The 12,040-nt window shown below is 38.4% G+C and overlaps 1 protein-coding gene across 4 annotated transcripts in view; it reads right to left on the bottom strand.

The window, feature by feature from the left end:
- LOC130921359 (AMP deaminase 2-like) overlaps positions 1 to 12,040 on the bottom strand; it is an 89,545-nt gene that overhangs the window by 13,580 nt on the left and 63,925 nt on the right. For all 4 annotated transcript variants that reach the window (XM_057845148.1, XM_057845149.1, XM_057845147.1 and 1 more), the window contains 4 exons: positions 7,975 to 8,104; positions 7,695 to 7,889; positions 7,466 to 7,597; positions 3,975 to 4,138 (listed from right to left, as the gene is read on the bottom strand). In XM_057845148.1, coding sequence (XP_057701131.1) covers positions 3,975 to 4,138; positions 7,466 to 7,597; positions 7,695 to 7,889; positions 7,975 to 8,104 — 621 coding nt within the window. The remainder of the gene's footprint in view (positions 1 to 3,974; positions 4,139 to 7,465; positions 7,598 to 7,694; positions 7,890 to 7,974; positions 8,105 to 12,040) is intronic.

The following is a 12,040-nucleotide window of genomic DNA, read 5'->3' as shown; positions in this document are numbered from 1 at the left end:
AACACCCTGAAACCGAGCTGCAGCACAGTGGCTAAGATCGTCCAGCGTTTTAAAAGAGCAGGGTCCACTCAGAACAGGCCTCAGGGTTGTTCGTCCAAAGAACCCTGTTAGTGCTCAGACCATATGCCGCACTCTACATCAAATTGGTGTGCATGGCTGTCACCCCAGGAAGAAGCCTCTTCTGAAGACGGTATACAAAAAAGCCCGCAAACAGTTTACTGAAGACATGTCAACAAGGAGCATGGATTACTGGAACCATGTCCTATGGTCTGATATGACGAAGATTAATTTGTTTGGTTCCGATGGTCTCAAGCATGTGTGGCGGCGACCAGGTAAGGAGTACAAAGATAAGTGTGTCATGCCTACAGTCAAGCATGGTGGTGAGAATGTCATGGTCTGGGGCTTCATGAGTGCTGCAGGTGTTGGAGAGTTACATTCCATTGAGGGAAACATGAACTTCAACATGTACTGTGATATACTGCAGCAGAGCATGATCCGCTCCCTCCAGAAACTGGGTCGCAGGGCAGTGTTCCAGCATTACAATGACCCCAAACACACCTCCAAAATGACTACTGCTTTACTGAAGAGGCTGAGGGTAAAGGTGATGGACTAGCCAAGCATGTCTCCAGACTTGAACCCAATAAAACATCTTTGGGGGACCCTCAAGCGGAAGGTGGAGGTGCGCAAAGTCTCAAATATCCGGCAGCTCCGCAACATTGTCATGGAGGAGTGGAAGCGCATTCCAGTGGCAACCTGTGAAGCTCTGGTCAACTCCATGCTCAGGAGAGTAAAGGCAGTTCTGGATAATAATGGTGGCCACACAACATATTGACAGTTGACATGTTGGATGTTAATATTGACAACTTTTACTAAGAGGTGTACTCACTTTTGTTGCCAGAGGTTTAGATATTAATGGCTATATTTTGAGTTATTTTGAGGGGAAAATAAATTAACTGTATTATATAAGCTGCACACAGACTACTTTTCATTGTGTCAAAGTGTCATTTTGTCAGTGTTGTCCCTTGAAAAGATATACTTAAATATCTGCAGAAATGCGAGGGGTATACTCACTTTTGTGGTACACTGTATACATTTACAGTGGTACCTCTACATACGAAGTTAATTTGTTCCAGGACCTTGATTGTAAGTCGAAATGGTCGTAAGTGGAGCAGGATTTTCCCATAAGAATACATTATAATTTCATTAATTCGTTCCACAGCCCGAAAACCTACACTAAATCCTTAATAAATACTGCTGGTACTTTTGTAGATGGCAATTACACACAGCAAAACCAATAAATTATAAATAAAAATTGGAATAATAACATAATACTAATTATTCCTCTAATAATGTAACAAATCGGATTATAATGTCCCAGTTTTATAGCGGTTTTTGTTTCGTGTACTGTACCTAAACACACCGCGTGGCTGACGTCATAGTGAGATAGCTGTGTGCGGTAGAGATTTTAGTTTCACTTTCAATGTCCTGATGTTTTTGGCGTATAATGCGGGAGACAGAAGGCATGTTGTGCTGCACAAGTTCGGAAATAAATGATTAAAAACCTGATGAAGCTGGCGACTTCCTTGCTGATGTTACCACAATCATAATGTCACCTCAACTTATAAAGACTGGCGAACGGAGGTCAGAGGAGGACCGTTGAGATAGGAGACATTCTCCGGCTGTCTTGTCGTGCCAGTTTACGGACTCGCACATTTCCATCTTCGTTTCAATGGTAAGCGTCACCTTTTTTCACCATCGCACTAACCTTCTTGCAGCCCATGTTGATTTCTCTCACAAGCAAATCCGCGGTGCGTCCGTCTCGCGGGAAGACAAACTGCAGCACTAAGGTAAATCGTCGTATTTCGAGCATGTCGACGGATGTAGAAACAAATGGCGAGTCAAATTTTACATCGGCTGTCGAAAAGATCGTGTGTCGAAGCGATCGTATGTCGAGGCACCACTTTATTTTGAACACTGCAAAAACTAAAAAGGACTTACAATTTAGAGTAACTTAAAACTTAACTAGAAATTAAAAATAGCTTGACACAAATGGTAATTCAAATGAAACACATGGGAAAAACACCTAACTTTTAAGTGATGTGTGTTATCAAGCTTCATGACATTTTTAGTTAAGAAATATATATATATACTGTATATTTAGAAGATCTTACATTTTTTGAGTAAAAGCAGTGAATTTGTTTTTTTTTTTTCTAGTCACATCTGAGATGCAATTGTTGGCCATTTTCAGAAATGTACATTTAAAATAAAGACATTGATTGTCTAAAATGGTTCAATTTTTGGTGAAATGTTTTGTTTTGTCATGTAAATTTATAGTTGCTTTTTACTTTTAAAAAAATGTTTTATCAGATTACTCGATTAATCGATGGAATTTTCAGTAGAATCCCCGATTACTAAAATATTTGATAGCTAATTTCAAGTAAATTTACACTTAAAACAAAGAAATTTAACTAGTTTTAAGGAGGTGTTTTTGCAGTGTGCCAGTGACGGCGCTAGACAAGAATTTGAGTATTCCCACTGTGCTTAGATTTTAGAAAAATAAATCAAATTGTATTACACTTAGAGGGTCCTCCTAACCATTTGAAAAGAAACAGTTTTAAAACATTATTTTAATCATTTTAGTATAAACTGAATACAACTGAATTATATGTGATGAATGTACTGTATTGGATTAAAAAAAAAAAAAAAAAGGCTGTTTGAACTTTTAATCCAGTCTATCTTTGATGTACCAAAAGAAGGAGCCTGTGTACTGCCGGTAGTACTCGTACCATACTTTGAGAACCGCTGCTATAGAATAACAATTAAATCTATTTATGACTGATTGAGAAGTAGGTTACATCGAGGGCTTGGTTGCCAGCCAACAGCGATACACACAAAGCAGGAACAAACAAAAACAAAACATTCGCAATTACGTTCACGCCTAAGTGCAATTTTGAGTCTTCCTTAGATGTTTTTTGAACACAGAAGGAAACTGGAGTAGCCAGATAAAACCCACCAAAGCACAGGTAGAACATACTGTGAATACTCTACAGAGGAAGGTGGAGTCGAAATTCAAACCTGCTTTACAACTGCATTATAAACAAACAGAAGAGATCAGACAAAAATAAAGAGCAGAGCGATTAGCGTTTGAGTATAGTAATTAATGTACTATTTTATTATTATTTACTCTTTTATTATTTACTCTTATTATTTATTATATTTTATTAGATAGTATTTAGTATTTTACGGACAAAAGGCGCACCATAAATGAACGATTATTATTTTTTTGTATTTTATTTTTTGGACTGATGAATGATTGTGTGTCTTGAGCACTTAACTGGGGCAGTTTGAGGTCATTAGGCAAACCAGAAATTATATATATATAAAGTGCACTGGATTGTAAAATGCACTGTCAATTTTGTTGGAAAAATAAAGGAATTTAAGAGCGCCTTATAGTATGAAAATTACGGAATTAAAAGCTAAAACTCAAGTCGTTCTTTTAAAGTAACTGTAACAAAATAATATTTACCTATCCACTCCATTTTTACTGTGTTTTCTATAAAATCATTCTAATTTCTCTTGGCTCTGCATCTTTGTGTACGTCGTTGTCTGTATGTACCATTACTTCCAAATAAACGTTTAAAAAGTTCACACTTGAAGAATTCCTTATAAAGCTTTAGAAAATAATATTAAAAATACTGAATGAAAAATGTTGCTAAGTAATACTGAAACATATTTGATTCAACACGTGAATTAAACATATTTCTCATTAAACTCACTAGGGCTCTTGCACTGAAATTGAAAAATAATTAATAATAAAAACTCAAATGAGAACCCATAAATAATTTTGTGAAAATAGATTATGCCAGGACAAAAATTACAGACCTCCAACAAATCTAAAGGGGATCCGCGCATACATAGATGCAGTGACAAGACCAATCATGAATGGGGTTTTCCCTAATTAAAGTCATACTTACAAAAGGCGGGGCACCTGGACTAGCCAACGCACATTATCTGAATACACCCGATGTTTGACAGCCCACTGGGCCAGTTTGTCCCATTCGTCTCTGGAGCGACCATAGATGGACAGCCGCAGCTCAGAGTTCTGGTACTTGCTCTCCTCAAGGTCGGACATAACCTCCTGCATAAAATAACAAAATATGCTTGTGGCTGTTTGTTGTAGAATGTTTGGATTACAAGTCTAAAAAGTATACTGGCCCAAAAGTAAAATTCCAGAGAAAGTGAACACTAAATAGAATGTTGACACAAAAAAAAAAAAACTGGACACGCATTAAGGACAGGCGTGAAAGTGGTGGAAATCAATGTAGTTAAAAATCTATGGTTTCATGTGAATTAGTTCTAAATGAACAACCTCCGTTACAAAAAACAAGAACAATATATCAGCTCTATGAAATATGCTGAGCTATTTAATGTGCACTGAATTACGACCAAGCTTCTCAGTTTTTTGGTCGTTCTTCACAGAGGATTAAGAATATATGCCTGTAACGGTTGTTCTATTAACTGTCTGTGTGTTTCAGCACTGTTTTTTGGGGGTGTAACAACACCAACACAGAGCAAAAGTTATGTTCTGTAGTTGTTGTTAAAAACAATGTGTACTTCTTTGTTTTGGAGCGCGACCTTGAGCAGAGCGTGCCAATAGAGCTTGAAGCTTCTTTCTTGAAGAACATTTACTCACAATATCTGCCAAACTGCTGCTTGTGAAGTGAGCCGACTCAACACCTGCCATCACACAGTGCTCTTATCTACGTTTGCGCTGGCAAGTCAAAGCTAAATCTCAGAAGACTTGTAGGCTCTAGTAAGCCACAATTGTTGTCGTTACTAAATTATTTTATAAGAAACACAGAAAATATTGCCATTGATTTAAAAATCCATAAATATTTACTACATGTTTTGACCTACGGAGGACGGTATGTTTTATGATCAGTTTGTCACTGTCGCTAGATGAATACTATAGGTGTTCTGCAATTCCTTCCTACAAGACGAGACGTCCAACACATTCGCTCATCAGTTAAAAGCGGCGAGAACTTACTATTTGTGTTTTTATGACTCTTTTATTACCTTATCAATGCCTCAAAATACTTTTTGCATGTATTTCCCGCTCATACTTTTAAGCATTGTTTTTTCTTGTGGTAGCTTTAAAGTGCCTATGACAGCAAATAGCATGTTTTTTTTTTTTTTTTCATATTTTCCACAGTATTTTATGCTCCTGAATGAAATTGACCGCTTGGATGTGTAGCCATCACTATTTTTATTTAGTTTTTTGAATCCCACGCCATGAAATTGAGTGACTTCCGGCTTCAGTCTCGAGTTGCGAAAGAGGGCGCTGTGACGTGTATGGTAGAAAGGGGTCCTCTTCACTGTCCAGCCGTACTGTTGTATGAGAAGGACTAAGTATTCAGCTGATTTTGATGAAGTGAGTAAACATCGTGTTTTGTATTATGTCAAATACTGGGATCATTTTAATACGTAGGTGGCTTGCATTTTGTGGCTCCTTGTTGACTCGGCCGACGACACCAGCGGCTTGTCGCACATCCCCCCGCCGGGAGAGCACTATACTCGGTTTTAATGCCCTCTTCATGTGCCCAGTGTTCTGTCAAATTTTCAACCCCATCAGAAATTGCAACTCTGTGTTAAAAATGGCCGCGAATGCAGCGATTGCAAAATAAACACTACAAACTTTCTTTAAATAAAGGACTATTTACTTACGTTTCATCGTGGATGGGCAGGCAGAAAAGATCTCCTAAGACACATTCTGTCTGTCATGTTAGCTGCACAACAACTGCACGCCGCTCTTTGTTCATGTCGTCGCCGTGTAGTAAAGCATTATTTTTTTATCATATTCGTGTTGACCATGTGGCAGCTACGCGTTTCTCCGACGTCGGCCAGTTTGTCCGGCAGTACTCTCCAGCCACTTCCCGAGCGAGCTCTCCTGCTCGTAGCAGCAGGGGAACGAGCTGTAACTTGCTCTCCGCCGGGCGGGTTGCCGATCAGCAAAGACAATCGACAACCCCGCGGCACTGTGATATGATCCGGGCTAGTTTTGTGTGATTTTTTTGCTTCAAAAGCGAAAATAAGACTGAGACGTCACTCGGTTCGAGTTAGCATGTCGGCTAGCTGTCACGCCTCTTGGTTTGTTTACATTCTCCGAAGCCGGGGGGCAGGGAAATGTCAAAAGCCTGACTCACTACAGTGACATAATATCGCGTTTGGGAGGTGCGACAGTAAAGGTGAAGTCGACAGTTTTGACCATTATGGAGTAATTTTGCTATGTCGTACTGAATATGTGCATTTTTAGTATTTCATATTCCATTTAGCACAAGATTGTTATTAGTCATGACCATACCATTTATTTAGCAACTGGGAAAAATACTTCGATAAAAAGAATATCCTTTAAACATATTGGAGTAGAGAGAATGAAACAATGACATTTTGCGGCTCTCTTCATCGCATTTTCCTCGTTATGAATAATTCCCCCTCAATGGGCTGCATACTAAATCAGATGAAACCATTCTCCCGCTGACGTCATCCACGTGTTGGAGACGCTAGAGCCCTATAATGGTAGGCGTGGCTAAAACGGCAGATTAAAACACTAATTTCTCATCATCTGCACTTTGCCAAATTGTTGTATATAGTCGAATCATCTCAAAATATGATTCTAATTCACATAATAATGCTATTTAAGACTTTTTTTATCATGTAGTACGCACTTTAAAACAGATTGTTGATCTGTTGACCACATTAGTCACGTAGCGTATTTAAACCACCCTGATTTGATATTACTACGTTGAAGTATTTTCTTAAAGCATCTTTAATATGTTCTGTCTGTGTGCATCTAAACAAAATAAGATGAAAGCGCACGGTAGTCCTTTGGGTGTCAAATTCGCCTCTTGTAGGACGTGTCGTTGGTGTAGCACATTTTGGCAGAACACCGGTTTTGTCCTATTCTTGTCTCGTCTCATCCAGTTTTTCCTGTTCATTTTGCTTCTGCTGCTCGTTTTGTGAAATATCGGCAGTGCTGTCATGCTCATTAATGTTCCTCTCGGGTTCAAATTAAAAGAGCTGAACAGATGACGTTTATGTCGCTAGAGTCATACTCTGGAAGCCCGGCAGCGTAACCCAGTGACGTCATCGCCCTGCGACGTCAACAACAATGGCGACCTACCAGTTAAACAAATTTTACAAATTGTATAAAAACTAAAACATCAAAAGGGGTTTTAATATCAAATTATTTTAACTCATAATAACGTTTATCTTTTAAGAACCAACAGTCTTTCTATCCGTGGTTCCATTAAAGGTGGGTCACTCTTACCCCAAGGCACCACTCTAGCAATGGAAACTCCATAGTAATTTAGCACTCCTGGCATACAATTAATATAGAAGCTGCAAACATCTGTGTGCAGTATAGTTAGGTTTAAGTAAATAAAACAGTAAGAGGTTTCTTGCAAACCTTGACAATGTGTGCAAAGTATTTCCCCTCAACATGATTATCAGTCTTGATGAATATCTCTCTGAGGATGGACTCTCCAATGGGGTTGTATTTGGCATTAAATTTGTCAAAGCGATGGAACGTGTTGCGGTCCTGTAAAAAAAAAAAACAACAACAAAAAAACTCGTTAGCCAGTTAGCATTATTATTGTGTCACAAGATTTTGATACTTGGTCCTCTTGATTTCTCACCGCATGCATATCAAGCGTGTCAACGCTCAGATCGAAGGCCGTCAAGTTCATGGTCTCGAACACCTCCTTCAGGGTTTGACCCCGGCCCCGCTCAATGTGAACAATCTCCTCAGGGTATTTTTTCATGGCCCTCTTGATGAAGCGCAGCAGATGCTTCTGGTTCATGCAGGAGGATGCGTGTATGTGTGTGTCTACCTGGAGTCACATTCAGATGGAATTATTGCAAAGCAGTCTGGCAAGTCATTGGGTTAGGTGTTGTGTATTGAATTACTGATCTTACTTTGCGTATGTTGTAAAAGTCTCTGTGAGGAACTTTCTTCTGGGCAGCCAATTCCTTCATCTCATTTAAGAGGATGTGCATTTGAAACTTGGAGCTTAGATACTGGAGGCGACGGTAGCAAAAAGACTTCCTGAAAGGGGGAAAGAATAAAAAAGTTGAAACAGATGCAAAGAGACATGCTGTAATCTAGGAATAATAAGGAAATGTTTTTTTGATATGGGCATTTGATTTAAGGTGTCAATTGAGCAATTGACACACTAATTCATTATCAAATTATTGTTATTATTCTAAATTATTATAAAATTCAAATTGTCCAAAGCCTAATTTCAGCCTCTCCGCAGTAATTATTCTCTTTTTTTGTCAGCCTCAATGAAAGCAGACCTATTATCTTTGTATGCAACATCGAACTACAAAGAGTAACTTTTTTCCAGTGACTGAATAATAATCAATTTGTGGAAAAAGTAATAGTCAGTTTAATCTATCGTGAAAATAATCAACCTTTAATTGAGATGTAGTTCAACCTGAAGCATGCCATACTAGTACAATTACCGTACATAGTGCGATCATAGCTTATTTGAATTTGGTTTTATGTAATCATTTAAAAATACAAAATAAACAATTATCAGCTTATAAAGATGGTGGGCTTCATTTTAATGCAAATTTCATTTATCTGATTATTCAAATCAAATCTATAAAAACATTTGATTTTGAGACAGGGTACTTACATTTTATGTAAGTCTAAGTTTTGGACTAAAAAGCGTACCAATATGTCACACCGACCAAATTTTTCATGAAAACTACAGTAGGGCAAAAAAGTATTTAGTCAGCCACCAACTGTGTCAATTCTCCCACTTAAAAAGATGAGAGAGGCCTGGAATTAACATCATGGATATACCTTTACTGACTTGACTGACTAATGAGAGAATGAGAAAAAAAAATCCAGAAAATCACTTTGTCTGATTTTTAAAGAATTTATTTGCAAATTATGGTGGAAAAGAAGTATTTGGTCACTAACAAACAAGCAGGATTTCTGGCTCTCACAGAGCTGTAACTTATTTAAGAGGCTCCTCTGTCCTTCACTTGTTACCTCGATTAATGGCATGTGTTTGAACGTATTCTCAGAACAAAAGACACCTGTCCACAACCTCAAACAGTCACACTCAAATTCCATCATGGCCAAGAACAAAGCGCTGTCAAAGGACAGACCAGAAACAAAAATTCAGACATGGATCTTGCTGGGAAGACTTAATCTTCAATAGGTAAGCAGTTTGGTGTGAAGAAATCAACTGTGGGAGCAATTATTAGATAATGGAAAACATGCAAGACCACTGATCATCTGCCTTGATCTGGGGCTCCCAGCAAAATGTCACCCTGTGGGGTCAAAATGATCCCAAAAACGGTGAGCAAAAATCACAGAATCACTCAGGGGGAGCTCGTGAATGACCTGGGGAGAGCTGGGACCAAAGTAATAAAGGATACTATCAACATCACACTCCGCCACCAGTAACTCAAACCCTGCAGTCCCAGATGTGTCCCCCTGCTTAAGCCAGTCCACGTCCAGGCCCATCTGAAGATTGCTAGAGAGCATTTGGATGATCCAGAAGATGACTGGGAGAATGTCATATAGTCAGATGAAACAAAAAATAGAACGTTTTGGTAGAAACACAAATTCTCGTGTTTGAAGGTGAAAGAATGCCGTATTGTATCCAAAACACACAATATCTACTGTGAAGCATGGGGGTGGAAACATCATGCTTTACAGCATTCTTTCTGCAAAAGGACCAGGACACCTGATTCGTGTAAAGGAAAGGATGAATGGGGCCATGTATTGTGACATTTTGAGTGAAAACCTCCTTCCATCAGCAAGGGCATTGAAGATGAAACGTGGCTGAGTCTTTCAGCATGAGAATGATCCCAAACATATTGCCCGGGAAACAAAGAGTGGCTTCGTAAGAAGCATTTCAAAATCCTGGAATGGCCTAGCCGGTCTCCAGATCTCAACCCTATATGAAATCTGTGGAGGGACTTGAAAGTCCGTGTTGCCTAACGACAGCCCCAAAACATCACTGCTCTCGAGGAGATCTGCGTGGAGGAATTGGCCAAAATAACTGCAACAATGTGTGAAAACCTTTGAAGACCTACAGAAAACATTTTGACCTCTGTCTTTATCAATAAAGGGAATATAACAAAGTACTGAGATGAACTTTTGTTCTTAAACAAATACTTATTTTCCATCATAATTTGCAAATAAATTCTTTAAAAATCAGACAAAGTGATTTTCTCTTTTTCTCATTCTCTCATCGTTGAGGTACACCTTTGAAGAAAATTACAGGCCTCTGTCATCTTTTTAAGTGGGAGACCTTGCACAATTGGTGGCTGACTAGATACTTTTTTGCCCCACTCTAAATGTTATCATACATTGGCCGAAATGGACTAAAAGCAGCAGTGTTCCAAGCCAGGGGAAAAAAGTTGTGTCTTATCATCTGTAAATTACAATACAATGAAATAAAATATTAGAATCATCTGAATGTGTATTTTAATTAATAATGTGTATTACATTCAAAGTGCTTTGCAAATAAAGTTAGGTTTACCATTATACAAAGTACTGAATATTATGTTACTTAATGATAATTATTATTATTATTAGAATTACTATTTTCCACTGTTTATTACAGGTAGTCCCCGGGTTACGACGCACCCAACTTACGATTTCGACTTTACGACGTCGGAGTCTCTTCTACTATTTTGTCTTCAGTCTTTTTGTTGTTGTTTTTTTTAAACATAATTTTGACTTTTGTTTTGCGATGCATTCCTTTTTTTTGCCGCAGGAAGCATAGAGTAGGTAGTACTCCCACACGAGAGTAAGAGCGCATGTACACACGAAGAGGAACGTATTTGCGCACACAAAGAAGAGCGCACCCGCACACACAAAGAAGTCACGCATCCGACTGAGAGAGACAGGGGAAAGAAGCGTGCCTGTGAAGCATCCGCGGAGGCAACACCTGTATATAACACCCTTTGTACTGTTTATTGTGCGTTTTCAATTGTGGTCAAATACTTGGGGCGAGTTTATGGGATTGTTTTTGATGATGTGCGGATGCTGATTTATACATGCTAATCGTTTGTGTGGATTGTTATTGCTCTATCAGCAGCTGGTTATAAACAGCCGCTAATTTATACATGCTAACCGTTTGTGTGGATTGTTATTGCTGTATCAGCAGCCACTGATAAACGCAAATTTGAAATGCTGTGATTCAAGATGAAACTGATTTTTTTTTCTAAAAAAAAATAATTCTGCAAGTGTTGATGTCATGAACAGCTGAATAAAGTCAGCAAACTACACTGACGTCTGACATAGTCATTCCGGAGCTTAGCTTGCTGTCTAGCTAGGACTTACCTCCAACATCTAGACAAGGACGGTATATTGACGTATAATACATGTGTCTGGATAGTTATTTTGAGATTTGGGGGGTATTTAGTTGTATTTGAAGGGTTAATTCCAATTTACGCAGAAATTTGGGTTACTTCGCCGGCGTAGGAACAGAACTGGTTCGTAACCCAGGGACTACCTGTATAATGAAATATAATTGCCAAATCATCACATTGACAACATACTAGAAAATCCAATACATTTGATATAATATAAATATTACACAGCATTTTAATCACATTGTTTTTCTTAAATCTAATCCCACAAAAATTCTCCATCTTGTTTTGATTGTTGAAGACTAGTTAACAGACTAATGTCCTAGATCAGGGGTGTCCTAACTTTTTGCAAAGTGGGCCAGATTTGGTGTGGTAAAAATGTGGGGGGCCGACCTTGGCTGACGTCCTGTACGTAGAACAATATATTTAAGCAAATTTTAGCAAGCCATTCTGTGTGTCACATTTGCTCTTTTTTTAATTTTTTTTTTTTTATTAATAATTTCAACAATCTCGCAATTAGCCTTTGTGGCGTTCTCTTTCGACTCTCGGCCTATTGTGAAATACTAATGCTGTAAAATCAAACTAGCTTCAAATTGCTTCAATTTCTCGCTACGTATCTTCCCTATAATCTTGTCGTACA

The sequence above is a fragment of the Corythoichthys intestinalis genome, chromosome 9 (genome assembly GCF_030265065.1).
Source record: "Corythoichthys intestinalis isolate RoL2023-P3 chromosome 9, ASM3026506v1, whole genome shotgun sequence".
NCBI lineage: Eukaryota > Metazoa > Chordata > Actinopteri > Syngnathiformes > Syngnathidae > Corythoichthys > Corythoichthys intestinalis.
This window is presented reverse-complemented; position numbering and strand designations above follow the sequence as displayed.